Source organism: Pinus tabuliformis, chromosome 2_1 (genome assembly GCF_031772625.1).
Source record: "Pinus tabuliformis cultivar Carrire ecotype Pingquan chromosome 2_1, CPIR1, whole genome shotgun sequence".
NCBI lineage: Eukaryota > Viridiplantae > Streptophyta > Pinopsida > Pinales > Pinaceae > Pinus > Pinus tabuliformis.
The window spans coordinates 137,235,513-137,253,669 of NC_142299.1; the positions used below are offsets into that span (position 1 = coordinate 137,235,513).

The 18,157-nt window shown below is 39.3% G+C and overlaps 1 protein-coding gene across 1 annotated transcript in view; it reads left to right on the top strand.

Moving 5' to 3' along the window:
- The window catches only part of ACD1-LIKE (ACD1-like protein), a 403,062-nt gene extending 385,755 nt beyond the window's left edge, over positions 1–17,307 (top strand). The window contains exon 7 of the mRNA XM_089402316.1: positions 17,229–17,307. Coding sequence (XP_089258442.1) covers positions 17,229–17,292 — 64 coding nt within the window. The 3' untranslated portion in view covers positions 17,293–17,307. The remainder of the gene's footprint in view (positions 1–17,228) is intronic.
- The last annotated feature ends 850 nt before the right edge of the window (positions 17,308–18,157 follow it).

Sequence of the window (18,157 nt, forward strand, 5' to 3'; positions counted from 1 at the left end):
CTAAATCTAAATCTATCGAAATTAAATCACAAATATTGACCTAAAAGCTTCCCTAAATTTCGTTAGTTCGATGAGTTAAGAAGTTATGAAAATTATATGTTAAATACATTTTGAAATTGAGATTTATGTGTTTTGCAAGTATAAAAGTGATATTAATTTTTCATTCTCCATTCTATTAATATCACAAAGTGGCATTCTTTCATCCCACAATATTTTAGATTTTGTCAATGTAATTTCTTTTGGCAATGTAATTTTTCTTCTTTAAACTAATTATGGCAAATAGGTATATATATATATATATATATATATATATATATATATATATATATATATATATATATATATATATATATATATATATATATATATATATATATATATATATATATATGCGTTCATGGAATTGCTTAGGAACCTTGCTTCAAGGACATTGCCTCTTCAAGAGGTGAGACTAATTGTTTATATGTCCTATAGGGGGTCCCAAGATTCATAAAATGGACATAAAGGATTTAAAAATATATATATATATAAAAGGGTGGGAAGGAACAACTAATGGCCATAGAAGGAAGACCTGACTAAAAAGGGTATTATTCACATTAGTATTTGACTTAATTGTTTGAATATATTAAACCAAGTTATTAATTAGCTCAATATTAAATTATAGCTATGGTACTAAAGAAAACAATTTGTGTTAGAGCGTGACTTACAAGTACATTGCATCAATACCCTAGCGAGTCTCAAGAGAAAATTTGTAAGTTATGTAGAACTCACACATGAAAGGATTTGGTAGATCCTTGGGAATCTTTTCAATAATAATAATGCTTGTTTACTAGCATAGTAAAAGGAAAACTTATGACTATCGTTATACACATGTATGTGAGTCAGCTAAGAGGGACAAGTCCTAAGAGGGATTAATGAGTCTTGCGCATCATGCAAATATTTGAAGTATTCAAAATGGTGAGGATGCAAAGAAATCAAGGTCACGGAGAGTCATCACAAGGACCTCCTACAAATAACCCATTACCTTCACCGGAGTTGACTCTCATCTTGCATTCCCTAGAAGCAATTAATGAGACCTTAAAAGGGCGCCAAACAAATGAAGTGGAAGTGGAGCACCCTCCATCAGGGTTAGGGAATCTCGAGGGATCAAGGGACTCTGATAGAGGACCTCCAATCGAATATATTACTAGGGAGCTCCAAAAGATTAAGCTCTCGAAGTTTGCAGGAGGTCGTGCCAGCAAACGTGCAGAAACCTGGTTAGAAGGAATGAGAAGGTGCTTCGCACTAAGGGATTATAATTCCAATTCAAAAGCTAAAATAGAAATATTCCAACTCAGAGATAGTGCTCTGAATTGGTGGGGTAACTTAGAGCGTCAACTACACCTCACTCTGGACACAGTTACTTGGGAGTTATTTGAGGAGAGATTCAGGAAAAAGTACCTACCAGCATATTATGAAGAACAACAGGTAGGAGCCTTCCATGCCCTGGTACAGGGAAATCGTACGGTAGAAGAATATGAAATTAGATTCATGGAATTGGTCAAGTATGTCTCCTACATGGATACTGACTAGCGCCAAGCAGATCGTTTTATTTATGGATTGAACCCTAAGATTAGGGCAATGGTACGGATGTGGAAACCATCCTCAGTTGCAGAAGCTGTGGAACATGCTCGTTATGTCGTAGAACACTTAGACTTAAAAGGTGGAGACAAAACCATTTTTCCACGCCAATCAAGGTTTATGGAGAAGGCTCCTCGTACCTTCCCCAGGGGAAGAAATTTGAGGCCATCACCATATGGAAATAGGGTTGTACCTAGAGCACCGACAGTGGGGATTTCAATGGTTACTAATGCAGCTTCACCCGCAGCTTCAAGGGCACGTACAAATCAAAGTCATAAGCGAGGAGAAACAAGTGGGGGCAGGGGTCCCAGGGGAAGGAACTCTTTCCAAAGAACTCCACAACATTTGGTTCAAGGTCTACCGCGCATCACTTGTTGGGGATGTAGAGGACCTCATTACCAGTGGGACTACCCTGAGTTACAAGCTGGTAACAACCGTAGAGAAGGAAAAGCACCAGTGGGGGGGGCAAGTAGCCACCATCAAATCTATGCAGCAGTTGATAACCAGCAAGTTGAACACCAGTCTGCCATGGTAGAAACCTCAGGTATGATAAACAAAGTAAAATTTAAAATTTTGTTTGATTCTGGTGCTACAGATAGTTTCATTTCACCAGTTGCATTAGAAAAATGTGGGTTGGCAGCCTATGAGCACGATGACTTTAAATAAGTTTGGCTTCTCGAATAAAACAAATAGTAGGACCTAGTGTTGACCAATGTTAGGTAAACCTTGGGGTGTGTATGACTAAGTTGAAGGCATACGTCACAACATTGGGGACGTATGATGTAATTATTGGAATGGACTGGCTAGAAGCTCATCGAGCTTTGGTAGACTATTTCAAGAAGAAGGTGATTTGTTTAGATGATGAAGGTAGGCCAATTGAGATTTTTGGAATCAAGAGGGGAGTGTCACTACGATTCATATCCATGATGAAGGTAAAACTTTGTCTCCAACAAGGTTGCAAGCTATATGTGGTCGAGGTTGTAAGTGACCAAAAAGGACCCTCCCTAGATCAACATCCAATTTTGTCAGAATTCAAGGATGTTTTTCCTAAGGAATTGCTTGGATTACCTCCTGTAAGGGAGATTGATTTCACAATCGACCTAAAACCTGGTGCCGAACCAATATCTAAGACACCCTATAGGATGACAACTCCAGAACTTTGTGAGTTGCAGATGCAGTTAAAAGAGCTCTTAGACTTGGGATTTATCAGACCTAGTATTTCACCTTAGGGTGCACTAGTGATTTTTGTCAAGAAGAAGGATGGTTCCTCGCAGCTATGCATAGATTATAGGGACTTAAATAGAACCACAATAAAGAATAGGTACTTGATACCTCGAATAGATGACTTTATTTTATCAAATGAAGGGAGCAGTGGTTTTCTCAAAGATCGATCTACGATCTGGATACCACCAATTGAGGATTAAGGAAGAGGACATCTCAAAAACTACATTTCGAACTCGGTTTGGGCACTATGAGTTCATAGTTGTTCCATTTGGTTTAACCAATGCACCAACAATATTCATGAGCCTCATGAATGGTGTGTTCAGAAGTATTTGGACCAATTTGTGCAAGTCTTTCTTGACGACATTCTTGTGTATTCCAAGAATGAAAAGGAGCATGAAAAGCACCTAAGGGTTGTATTGACTTGCTTAAGGGAAAATCAATTGTATGGAAAATTGTCAAAATGTTCCTTCTTTCAAAAGAAAGTTCATTACCTTGGGCACATCATTTCAGGAGAAGGGATTTCAGTTGACCCGGAAAAGGTGAAGGCCATAATGGATTGGCCAGTACCAAAAAATGCCCATGAGGTATGTAGTTTTATGGGGCTAGTAGGGTATTATCGCAATTTTGTGGAAGGGTTTTCAAGGATTGCAAAACCCATCACCACATTACAGCGAAAGGGGGTTAGGTATGAATGGGCATATGAATGTGACACTGCATTCACAGAACTAAAGAGGTTACTAACTAGTGCATCGATCCTTCGAGTACCAGACATGGAAAAAGACTTCATTTTCTGCACCGATGCTTCAGCGCAAGGATTGGGCGCAGTATTGATGCAATAAGGTGGAGTAATAGCTTACACATCTAGAAAATTGAAGAAACATGAAGAGTTGTATGCTACCCATGACTTAGAATTAGCAGCAGTGATGTTAGCCTTGAAACTATGGAGACACTACCTCATTGGGAGAAGATTTGAGTTAAGAATAGATCATCAAAGCCTGAAGCATCTCTTCACTCAAAGGGATTTGAATGCTAGACAAAGGCGGTGGAGCGAATTCATGAGTGAGTATGATTTTGAGATCTCATACATCAAGGGAAAGGAGAATGTGGTGGCAGATGCACTAAGCAGGAGACCACGAACCTTCTCCCTAGTAGCCCTAAAGGTAAATTTAAGGGAACGTGTGTTGGAGAAACTCTTTGAAGATAGTTGGTATCTAAATTTCATCTCAGCAATCTAGACTGGGAAGCAGATAGAACCAAAGTTTGAGGGATATGTCCTTGAACCAGATGAGCTATTAAGATTTCAAGGGAGAATGTACATACCTAAGGAAGGGGGTATAAGAAGAACCATCCTCGAAGAGTCACATAGAGCACTCTATTGTGCACATCCTGGAGTAAAGAAGATGTACGCAGACACGAAGAAACTCTTCTTTTGGGCAGGCATGAAGCACGACATAGTCCAGTTTGTCGCCAAATGTCTTGAATGTCAACGAGTGAAGGCTGATCATCGCCATCCAGTAGGACTCCTACAACCACATGACATCCCTATATCTAAATGGGAGGTAATTTCCATGGATTTTGTTGTGGGTTTGCCACTCACTTCATAGAGGCACAATGCTATATTGGTTATAGTTGATAAATTGACCAAAAGTGCCCATTTCATTCCAGTAAGAGACACTTACGATGTTACTAATGTGGCACAAGTGTTTATAAGTGAAGTTATTCGACTACACGAGTTACCCACAAAGATCATTTCTGATAGGGACTCTCGATTTACATCTAGGTTTTGGACAAGTTTGCAGTCAACACTAAGGACTCAGTTGAACCAGAGCACTGCATATCATCCAAAAACAAATGGGCAGACTAAAAGAGTAAATCAAGTTCTGGAGGACATGCTTAGGATGTATGTCATGGATTATCAGACTCAATGGGAAAGGTACTTACCATTGGTAGAGTTTGCCTATAATAACAGTTACCACAGTTCAATTGGGATGCCTCCTTATCAAGCTCTATATGGAAGGCCATGAAGGATGCTGCTGAGTTGGGAAAAGTTGGAGGACCGAGTAATAGTTGGCCCAGAATTAGTTCAAGAAATGGAGGAACGGGTAAAGTAGATTCAACAAATGTTAAAGGAAGCACAAGATAGATAGAAGAGTTATGCTAATTCACATAGGATTGATCGCAGTTATGAAGTAGGGGACCAAGTTTTTATTCGTATCCAACCCAACAAAAACACCATTCGGTTTGGGAAGGGTAAGAAATTGTTACCTCAGTTCGTAGGACCTTTTAGGATGAAGGAGAAGATTAGACCAGTTGCCTATCGTCTTGTACTGCCACCCCATTTGCATAAAACTCATGATGTTTTTCATGTATCTATTTTACGACATTATGTTTCTAATGAATCTCACAAACTGGATTGGAGGGAATTGTAGGTCTCGAACATGGGAACTGTAGCCATCGAACCATTACGCATATTGGACCGTAGTGTTCGACAGCTCAGATGTCGCACGGTGGACCATGTTAAGGTCCAGTGGGACAAGTATAGCCCAAGATCTGCTACGTGGGAGGATGCAGAGACTATACGTCGGGACTGCCCCTCACTTTTTGAGCATCTAAGATGCCCATTTTTTTTTGACTTAGACAACTACCTATGTTAAGGTTCTATTTTGCAGTTCCATGTTATTTATTGATGGACATTATGTAATATTGATGCATTTGGTTGGACACGTGAAACTACTTATATAAATCAATTGATGGATTTGGTTTGTTGATCGAAATGGTTGATGTATGGCCTAAATGTATGACTCACTTAGTGAAGAATTATCTAGTGCATGACTTATCAGAATTATTTTGTTTCATATATCGATCAAGTGGATATGATTTGTTTAAATGAATGACTTTGTGAATTTATGATTTATTTCCAGTATGAACTGCAAGATTGACACGTGGATACTAGACTTAATAACATGATGATTAAATATCACTTATATATCTTGTTGTTATATAAATGCATGAAAGAAAGCTAACCAGCAGGTTGGAAAGAAATATATGATAGCCGAGATCTACTCTTCCATTGAAGGAAGGTCGAGACATCTCATGGGGAAAGGTATAATGTACATTTTCTATTACATTTGGTATCTACTTGATATGCAATCTTATGACATGAGTAAAATGTAAATGACAGGTGGCAAGATGTCCTGACTGGATTATTCGATGACAAGTCCAACCAATGCTATAGTGTGGTCCATATTGGGGCATTGACCCTAGTTGTGAGGAGGGGTGGAGGTATTTCCCACCATGTAACCTCCAAACTTGGAATCATGGGAGGGCAGTGGTGGACACGGTCACCTAGACGTGTGATGACGATTGCTAGTTTTCTGTTGGGGAAGTTAGGTCAATATAGTCGACACTTCCACCATGTTGGTTTTATCAGTGGTTAGATTGGTATAGCCGATGCCACCACACATAGTAGTAGAGGATGGATAGGATGGGAACGGAAGTAGGTCAGGAGGGATAGGAGGATATAAATCAGTTGGAGACTCTTGATGGGAAGGAATGTCATTGTCTGAGTTATCAAATTTTACTACTATAACTCTCTCTCCATTTGTTTTGCCTTATTGCCAAACTGCTTCAAACTCTTTTATCTTTTACATTCTAACTTCGGGACGAAGTTTTCTGAAGGAGGAGTGTATGTAATGCCCTATTTAATCTTATCCTGCAAATTTTACTAAGTGTTTAAATTTCCTTAAAATATGGCATATATTTGATATTTGAAATCACTGCAACCATAATCATATATTTGATATTCGAAATCATTACAACCAACCATATATTTGATATTTGAAATCACTACAATCATAACCATATATTTGATATTTGAAATCATTGCAACCATATATTTGATATTTGAAATCATTACAACTATATATTTGATATAAACAATATATTTGATATTTGAAATCATTACGACCATATATTTGATATTTGAAATCATTACAACCATATAGTTGATATAAACAATATATTTGATATTTGAAATTATTATAACAATATATTTGATATTTGACATTATTTGATATTTGAAATCATTACAACCATATATTTGAAATTTGAAATTATTTGATATTTGAAATCATTACAACCATATATTTGAAATGTGAAATTATTTGATATTTGTAATCATTACAACCATATATTTCAAATTTCAAATTATTTGATATTTGAAATCATTACAACCATATATTTGAAATTTTAAATTATTTAATATTTGAAATAATTACAACCATATATTTAATATTTGAAATCATTACAACCATATATTTGATATAAACAATACATTTGATATTTTAAACTTTTTTTATATTTGAAATTGTTATAATAATACATTTGATATTTGAAATTATTGTTGTTTTTTTTGCTAAAAAAAAGCGTAATTCTCATTAAAAAGATAAGAAAATGACATGTTGTATGATACTGAAGATATGAACTGCTGTCAACAAAAAGGGAGTAATGTTTAGAGCTATTATAAACTTTACAAAAACTATTATGATGCTTACTGATAATAAAATTCTGAGAAGTCCAGTAAGTTTTTGAGAATATGAGTTTTGTCCAAAAATATACTTAAAACTGGTAAGTTATATACATAGAAGGAGAAAGTAAAAGAAAATCTATTGAATGATCTAATGATCAATCTAATAGGAACCAATCATGTCCATAAAAGGACGATGATAGGAACTGTAGAAACCGTCGGCCCTGTATTCCTGTATCTGCCATTGGCCTTTGTTCAGTTGCGCTGCCTCTTTGGATAAACGATCAGTGATCTCATTCCTTTCCCTATATATATATGTGAGCATGCAAATGAATCAAATTGGAACTTTAGAGAAAGGATATCAGTCAGAATATCTCTAAGTGTGTGCAAGTGACAATGGTTAACTTCATTTGTCCAGTTAATTATGAGTTGTGTGTCTCCAAATATCTGAAGTTGTTGCAATTTTGTTCTTTTGCAAAAAGGAGAAGGTATTTTAGACTGCTCAATACAGCATAGTTGCTGGTGCCTCTGCCAAGGCCGACCTTGATTCCATAAGACACTATATTATCCATATGTAGCACCGCCCCTCCACCACAGCCTTCAGCTTGTGCTAGCCATCAAAATAACCCCAGGGGGGAGTTTATGTCTATGGATTCCTGGGTAATGATCTGAGGGGGTCGAATGTTCTAGTCCTCCAAGAGCGAATTGTATAAATCCAACAAAAAAATACTGAAGGAGTCCCAATCTATTTTGGCATTCTTTAAAATGGATTTGTTCTTGTTAAGTCAGATTCCCCAACAAATTAGCAGTGGAAGGCATCTAGTTTTCTGAGAGTTGGCTTTTATCCACCATATTTGCTAAGCCTCTTCAATATCTCGTCCCGACCAATCAATATGTAGATTTAGTGAAGTGCGGATCCTTTGCCAGAAGGCTTTTGAGACAGAACAGGTAAAGAAGAGATGAGAAGTATCTTCCTCCTGCATCTTACACAGAGAGCATCTAGAAGGCCCGCAGTTTGCACGACGCCTCAGCATTAGTTTAGTGGGAACCTTGTCTGTTAAAATGCACCACATGAAAAGCCCAGATTTGGGATGGGCCTTTAATTTCTAGATATGACTCCACCACCAAGAGAAATCACCCGTGTGTCTGGTTGCCATTGTATAAGCATAACCTGATTTGGGGGAGTATCTTCCTTGGCGATCCAATGCCTAGATAAGGACATCTTGATTATCGTTTATACACACATTGGCCTCCTCTAATGAGCCTATGAATCTCTGCTAATCATCGACCCAAAATGTCAGAATGTTGAGCGTTCTGTGGTCCTTCCAGGTCTGGTTTTGCCACTTGTCCTAAATATCATCTGTTATATGTGATAAGTGGGTGATGCATGAGTCTTGAAGGAAATTGCAAAGAGGACGGGGGAGAATATGGCCATTCCCACATCCACTCCACGCGTCTAAACCAATCCTCACCTGAACTCCATTTCCAACTTTCCAAGCCAGACCATGCTTAATCAGAGAGATACACTGAGATAATGCTTTCCAAATTATGGAGGATCCAGCCGTAGGAACTAAAGTTCTATGGATCCATTCCAAAATTGAGAGCGGATATATGTACTTATGATAAGTGATTTCCTGCCAAAGACTTCTGGAATTAATAAGTTGCCAGCCCAGTTTTGCAGCCAAAGCCTCAGCGAATAAATTCAAATTTTTTATGCCCTAACCCCCCCAGTTTTTTGGGTTTGTCAATGCTGTCCCAACGGACCTAAGCAAAAGTTCTCCCTAGAATTTGTTTGTGCCAAAGGAAGCAACATCTTAATTGTTGAATTCTTTTTAAAATGCCTTTGGGAATCCAGGCTAACGACATCCAGTAAACTGGAATAGCTTGTAGGACCGACTTAAGGAGAGTTAGCCTACCTGCTCTAGAAAGCCATCTCTGTTGCCAAATATTGATTCTGCTTTCAATCTTGGCTATAAGCCAAGTCCAATTTGCTATGCGATAACCATTTGGTTTCAATCTGAAACCTAAATATTTAAGACCATCATCCAGATCTTGACGCTCATATTCAAAAAATTGGCTAGCTAATCTTGCATCATTCATTTGGTAGGAAACTATGACAATAGTTGATTTTGCAATATTTGGCTGCATGTCTGTAGCTATACAAAAAAATATCTAGAATAGCATTGAAAGCATATGAGTCTTGAAAAGATCCATTTAAAAAAATCAGAACATCATCAACAAATAAAAGATGGGTTATAGAGGACATATCCAAGAGACTGACTCCAGCCAAAGAGCCTTCCTCTCTACCTTTTGTTATCAGTCTGCTTTAGCCTTCCATGATGAGGAGAAAGAGTAGCGGGGAGAGAGGACATCCCTGTCGAAGGCCTCGTTCCACATGAAAGAAACCCGAAGCTGCTCCATTGATGAGAATACTAAAGGAGACTGAAGTAAGACATCCCATGATCCAATTGATGAAAGCAAAGGGGAAGCCAATGTGAGTGAGAGTTATCCTTAGGTAGGACCAACAGGTACAATCAAAGGCTTTGGAAAGATCAATTTTTAGGATGACAGACTTTTTATGGAGCTTCTTAATCAAGTGAAGAGCTTCCTGAGCAGTACCAATTGCTTCATGGATTTGGCGATCACTGAGAAACGCAAATTGTTCCTTGGATATCATTCGGGAGAGAAAGGGTTTAATACGGAGGGCTATTGTTTTGGATATGATTTTGTAAATGCTATTGCAGAGGGATATGGGTCTGTAATCTTCAAAAGAGGAAGGGTTATCAGATTTGGGTATAAGGGCCAGGAAAGTTGAGTTGAAGGCCTCTAAAATTCTGCCAGACTTTCGGCTTTCTTCAATGCTCTGGATGAGATCATCTCCAATTAAATCTAAAAATGAGCTGAAGAATTCAACTGGCCACCCATCAGGACCTGGGACCTTATCCTTATGAAAGCACTTCAGCACAACTCCAAGCTCTTCTCTAGTAACTTGAGAGTTTAGTCCTTCAATTTCCTCCAGCTCGATGAATCTGGGTAGAGCTTCAGTAGTGTGAATGATGCTTGGAAGGGTTATTCCAATGGGGGCTTTGTAGATATTAGAGTAATGTCTAATCCCCATGTCAGCCAGTTGTTCAAAATTGCCCGCTTTCCTTCCTTTCGAGTCTTGTAATTCCCAGATTGAGTTAATGGCTTTCCGACCCCTTGCATATTGTTGAAAGAACTTTGAATTTCATCACCTGCTTTGAGCCATATTGCTTTGCTCTTGATCCTCCAGGTTTCTTCTTTTAAGTGAAGAAGCTTTATTCTGTCAGTTTCCAACTGAATCAATTGCAACTTTTGTTCTACTGAGTTCGATCCTGTGGGAGTTGATTCTTCGAAAGCTAGTAGAGCCTTTTTAATTCTTTAAAGATATTCATCTTCTTTTCTTTGTTTTAATTTGGCCTAGGTTATTGTTTTTCCTTTTAGAACTACTATATTTTTTGCAAAGAGCTCCCCTGGGGAGGAGGTTTCATTCTGGGAGCAATGGATCCAAGTGGCTGAGACCAAGTTCCTGAAACTCAGATCCAACAACCAAGAGGAGTTAAATTTAAAAGGTGAAGAGGGTTTAGAAAGACTACCCTTGAGCTCCAGAAATACAGGAGACTGATCAGAGATCCCACCACTCCCCACCCATTGACGAAAGATAATTAAACTTGCCATAAGAGGGGCTTTGATCAAGAATCAGTCCAATCTTCTAGCAAGGGAATCTACCCCCAATCTGCGATTCCTCCAAGTTGGCTTGAGTTTAACAGGGTCAATATTTAGAAATTTGTGAGCATCCAACAAGTTTTCAAAAAATGTTATGAGATGTGTTGCACTCAAGTTGTCCCTTTTGACTCCCAAAGGGATACGGCTGAGGTAACCACAAACCAATCTTTGGACTACAGGTCTTAGCCTACCTGCAGTCAGAGAGGGCTCTCTCTTTAGGATTTAGCTTTGTTTAAGGGATGATTTTAGGCTAGATATGATGCACATGGGTTTTGTTTGAGTTTGGTGGGATGGTTGATCTATTCAAGCAGAGTTGGCATGCAAAGTGTAAGAAGTTCAAACCATTGGGCATGGAGTCAATGAATGTGAACTGAAGGGTGTGTTTTCCTTGGCAGAAGAGGGGAATATGGAGCAGGATAGCTACGCATGGCACAATGATTAAATGCTGGAACAAGGATGAAATGGAGGTTAGGGGATGAGAGGCAATTAAGGATCTCTCATCTAGCCAAAGAGGGAAAGTGGATGAAGACTATATAGGAGAAATTAAGGATTCCTAAACAACATTCATATAATGAAGGAAATAGCTTAAACATGATCAATTAAGTATACATATTTGTCACTAATTCAGAGGAAAACATAGAAAAGTTACTAGAATTGAGCACAGAGGGTAGCTCTGAACTATTCCTTCTTCCTGCAACTTAGATTATGATATACAGATGATACAGATACATATAAACTGATAAAAAGAGGGAGGAAAGACCTATTGAACCATGAGCAAGCACATGAATTCCACATCAAGCTCTTTGGCCATTAAAAGCACAACCAGCCAGTTCAAATGCAAATATTCCAGCAATCTTTGATTATAGAAGTTCTTAAGCTTATAGTGCAAGTATGGAATGAGAAATACAACCAACCAACCCTTTACACTATCCAGAGGGTGGTATAAGTAGAGAAAATATCGACAACAGCAGATCTGATAGAAGATCTAGAGAAATGAATGCTTCTAACCTAACATTTATTGCAAATAAATGAAAGAATGCCTATCTACCAGCTGCGCAGGGACTGCAGCCATAAGAATGAATAAATTATTGGTCTTTTGAGCAATGCACTGGCATTTCTGCAATAACTGTGCCTTCGGACTTGCTGCGCTGCTCATATGTGTCTTTGTACACTGTCTCTGCAAAATCTGGGCTTTAAACACTTGAATTGCCTCTTTAGGCGGTTCTGCTACTGCAAAGTGGCTTTAATGCTCATAACTGTGATTTGGCGGGCTTTGATGACTCTGAGCTGCTTTATTGAATTTGATGGGGGCCTCTTTAATGTTCTGCTGCTTCGGTCTGCTGATATTTTGAACTGATTCTCTTTGACTGTCAAATCACCCATTCTGCTCTTTGAATGCAAAATAACTGCTGCAAGTGCTTTCCGTGGCCCCTAGAATGCTATCGGCGCATGGCCGATCAAAAATGGTCCTTAAACTAATAAATTTGCAACATTGGGTCGAATAAAGGAGCTCTGGCAGCATGCTGAGGAGAAATCCCTGCATTTGGAAGTATTTGGTCCCGGAGCGATCTCAAAATGGCCAAGGAAGGCATCGTTCCTTTGCAGTTGTGGCGGGCGAGAGCGCTGTACACAAAACTTTAAAAATGGCCCTTTTATTATAATACAAAAATGCTTTCAAAATTGTGCAAATTCATGAAATTTGGGCGCAGGCGGCAACTGTTCATTTTATTAAATTCTGGCCGTTGGATCCGACGCGGGCCGATCCAACGGCTGGCGCTACATCGCAATATCGGCGTCGGGTGGAAAGGGGGGTGGCACATAAACAATCGCCGAAACTGCGTGGACCCGATATGTTATAGGCCCTTCCTTTTATTTGGAATCACGTCTAGCCCATCGGTGATGTCATATCGGCAGACTTACAAAAATTTGGTTTGCGGACCCGAAATGCCTTTGTGCCCATTTTTAACGGAGATCGGGTCCGAACCATCGGAACCCATCATATCGACGGATTTACATTTGAAACGGGTCCAACGGACCCGAAATCCCTTTCAAAACTGCCCTTTATAAATTATCGGCTCCGGAATATCAGAGACCTCCCTTTTCGCTGTGCCCGGGGACGTTACGGACCCGATAGCAGTTACAAAACCCGCCTTTATAATATTTCGGCTACGGAATATCGGAGCTAAACATAAGGGGTGTTCGCCGATCAAACATGGGTCGTTGATTTGGTGAAGACGATGGATGGCAAAGATTACGTCGGCATTTCGCTATCGGCGGGGTCAAGGGGCTGCCATATAGAAACGCCGAAACCCATCGGACCCGAAATATATTTATGCCGCGCTTTATTACTTTTCGGCTCCGCTGGTCGGAGCCATATGGGAGCGATGCGATTAAATATGGGCCATTGATCTGGGGCCCAAGAATGGATGGTTGTGATTAATTCGGGACTTCGACAATCGGCGGGGTGGAGGGCACAGCCTTTACATATTGCGATCGCCGAAACGCCGAGGGCCGTTTGATTTGGGCAGAAAGATGGACGGCCCAGATTTGGTCGGCACTTTCGCTGCTGGAGCCATTATTTATAAAAAAAAATGCAAAGCAAATGAATTCAGAGGGGTTAGGTAAGTGCTTGGGATGGACTTCTAGGGCATCGGAAGGGGTCCAATGGCCAAAAAGGGAGGATTCATGCCTTGGAAGGATTCCAAAGGCACCTGGGAGGATTTTTATGTGTTTTGAGAGGGGTTTAATGGCCTTTAAAAGGGTTTGTGCCTTGGAAAAGGTAGAAACAAGGCCAAAAGATGGTTTTTTTATACATATGAAGGGAAACTATGCAAAGGAATGAGTCCTTATGCATTTGGGAGATGGTTAGAGGGGGTATTGAGGGCTCTTGCTAAGTTTCAGATAAACTTAGCAATTCCCGAGGATATATATGGTTATTTTTCAACCAAGGGAAAGGGATAAGTATATAGGGGAGTTATATACATAGTTTTAGTAAGGGAAGGGGAAATAGATAGGGAGCTACATAGTAAACTTAGTAGTTAATATGAAAATGATGAGAAAAAGCACTAAGTATGATGTCTTAGGCTATCAATGGGGGAAAATGACTGATAGAAGAAGTGTGTACCTTCCTTGAGTGAAGCAGATCTTCACCAAGGCAAATGATATGGAAAATGATGAAACTAAGAGGTATCAAGCAGATCTTGACCTCTTTGAGGGAAGTTAGTGAGTGATTTGGGGAAAGAGGAAGAAGGGGAGTTAGACATGCCTCGCTTGAAGTCCTCCAACTGAAAAACAGCCTCAAACCAAAAATGAATTGCTTACCAAAAATTGGAACACAACAGTGGCATTTAGAATAGCACACTCTCATGGACACTTCTTTGGCCATCTGTAGCAAATATGGAGCATTGCAGCATGCATAGTACAACATATTTGGCATGTAAAAATGTCGATCATGAAAGATGATTAACCTGCTGCAGCAGGAGGCTAACAGTAGATGATCGCTTTGACACCTAAAACCCCAGGATTCTGCTGATCCGAGGGAGAAATTTAATTCTCCACCAATAATGATATTATCTTGATTCATAAAATTAGCCTGCATGATTCTGTTCCAAAATAATTCTTTGTTCTGGCAAGGGCCATAGATTTTGATGATCCTAAATGGTCTGCCGAGCTCCATAGACCAGATGTCTGCACCAAGAAAATCTTCTCCTCCCCAAAAGTTGAGGATTTTTGTAGAACGAGAGTTAAAGCCCAAGGCGTAGCCACGAGAGCAACCCTTCACATCCAAAAAATGAAAATCCCAAGTTGGGAGAAAACTTAAGAGAAGTTTAGTTATCTGGTGACCTTCCCCCAAAGTTTCTTGAAGGAAAATAACATCCATCTTTTCAGACAGACAGAGCCTCTTGAGAGCCAGCTTTTTGTCAAGGTTGGCTAGACCCCTACAATTAAAGGAAAGATAGATCATGGGGGAGAGGAGTGAGGGTTTCTCTTTGCTCTAAGAACCCAATCGATTGGGGATTGGACCCCGGAGGCTACATCAACACTAGCCCTTTTAATAGCCTTAGAATTTTTTGATTGACGGCCTCTCAGAGGCTTGAGAGAAATTGGAGGGGGGTCAAGGTCCAGGCCTAAGACCGAAGAGGGAGCAGCAGGAAGGGATCTGAGGAAATATCGATGAGTCCCACTTGATAGTGGGTGATCATCAAGCGGGCAAGTGGTCCTATCCACAGAGGGTTGGGGAATGGGGGAGGATAGTGAGGGAGGCACAACAGGAATAGGACATACCACTGAACATATCTTATTAACTTCAGCTTGAGAGACGACACAGTTCAAAGATGATAAATTTACTGAACCTTCAGTAGAATGAGAAAAAAGAGGAAGAGTGGAGGAGGGAGTAATCGCGTAAGCCTTGTCGCGGGATCTGGATTTTTCAGGGGGTCAATCTGATGCCCTTGCGAAATGGTGAGCTACGGCCCACTGCAGAGTTAGACTAGAGGGCGGAGTACTTTCTTGGAGGTCCAATTGAGAATCGAAATCTGAATCCAGAGTTTGAGTGGAGGCTGAGACCAACACTTTGGTCGGGATCTGATTTTGCCCTGAAATTCTTGGACAGTCTTTGTATAAATGCCCCACTTCGTGACATTTGCGCAACAGAAGGGAATGCCTTCGTAATCTATAATTTTCCTTCGAGTGATGTCACCCATTTAAAGCAGGTAGCTCTCTCTACCAAACCTTCTCTGGTATCTAGATGCACTAGAATAAGTGCCAATGCTAGGCATCCTATGTCTTGGTAGGTTCTATCATGATCTAGATAGACACCCAAATCATCTCCTATTACTTTGAAGATTTCTTCCCCCCAAAATTGTAACGAGAGAGCAGGTAATCAGACCCAGATTGGCACCGCTCCATGATATTCCTTTTCTGGGTCAAACATTGGTGACCATCGCTTCAATAGCATTGGTGTCATCTCGATGTGCCAGTACCGCGTGAGGACCCCGTCTACCTGGTCCAGATGAGAGAAAATCAGAGCAAACCAACCCCTGGAAAGCGAGAGGATACTTAGGAGCTGTATGAGGAGATTCCCCCTAATTTCCGTTTTCCACTTTCGAAGGCGTATCGAGGAATAATTTCGGCCTCTCACCCTTCCAACTAACACTGTGCTCTCTGTGAGGGCCGCTTGAGCCATAAAGATTCCTTCTCCAAAGATTAACCGCCTGAAATTGTTGTTGTTATAACAATACATTTGATATATTTGATATAAACAATACATTTGATATTTATTTGATATTTTAAATTGTTATAAAAATACATTTGATATCATGGAAATTACTCTGGAAGCTCAAAGTTTCCCCTCGAACCTGCTTACTTATGTGGAACATTTTGTTCGACAAGATTCCAACGGGTCTTAATTTGATGAAAAGATCTTCCATGGCCCTTTTTGGTGTCAATTGTGTCGTAATGATGAGGAGAGTACTGAACATCTCTTCCTTAACTACCCCATGACCAAGGAACATTGGAAATCCATTATAGCTCACTATCCAAGCTTAAAAAACTGGCATGACCCTGCAACATTAAGGACGCCTAGAGCACATGGTGTGAAAATCAAAATGGCAAATCCATGAACATGCCTCTCCTTATTTGTTGGTCACTATGTATTGCAAGAAATCAATCTATATTTAAACAGAAGATACCCCATTGGCCCGCTTTCATGATCAAAACTATTGCATATTTCAATCTTTTACCCGAGGAGGACTCAAATACCCCTCCCCGTATTATTAAGCCTGAAATCATTGACAAATCAATACCGTGGGCATACTTTGATGGTTCCGCATAAGAGGCATACTTTATCTAAATGAAACTCATTGTTTCAAAATTCAAATGAGATTAGGCAGGGGAACAAACAATTATGCTGAACTATGCACTGCAAAACATCTCATACATTTTGCATTAGAAAAGCATTGCAAACATCTTCAACTATTTGGTGATTCCAAAATCATTTGCAACTGGTTAAATAAAGCATCTCACTGCAATGCATTTTCATTGAGGCATATATTAGAAGAGGCTTACAAATTGATATCTACTTTTGACTCTTTTGCCTGTCGCACATTTACAGGGAGCAAAATTCGAGGTCAGACTACCTTTCCAAAGAGGCAGCACTTAGAAAAAGCGATGACTAGGTGATACAAGAAGAGATTGATGGGACTTTCCACCAGCACTATCACAGACCATTTGTGGAACTCAAAGAAAATGGGCTATATGCCCTATATTTTGTTTAACTTGTATATATTATGTTATTTATATTTTCTACACTTCATGAACTACACAGGACATATGGTACCAATTTTGATACTTAGATTCTCTCTCTGAGAAGAGACAGAATTCAAATTTTGATTTAGTTCTCTCTATAAGAGAGTTGGCACAGGAACAATGTGAACTGTCATCAAGACTCCCTGCGTGGAGATACATAACTGAACATTTTTGTCTATTTTTGAACTCGATAGGCAACTCTTCTGCTTATGCACTAGCATCTATACATTTGATATTTGAAATTTGTATTTGATATTTGAAATTGTTATAACAATACATTTGACATTTGATATTTGAAATTTGTATTTGATATTTGAAATTGTTATAACAATACATTTGATATTTGGAATTGTTGTTGTTATAACAATACATTTCATATATTTGATATAAACAACACATTTGATATTTGAAATTGTCATTATAACAATACATTTTATATATTTGATTTGATATATTGGGCATGGAGTCAATGAATGTGAACTGAAGGGTGTGTTTTCCTTGGCAGAAGAGGGGAATATGGAGCAGGATAGCTACGCATGGCACAACGATTAAATGCTGGAACAAGGATGAAATGGAGGTTAGGGGATGAGAGGCAATTAAGGATCTCTCATCCAGCCAAAGAGGGAAAGTGGATGAAGACTATATAGGAGCAATGAAGGATTCCTAAACAACATTCATATAATGAAGGAAATAGCTTAAACATGATCAATTAAGTATACATATTTGTCACTAATT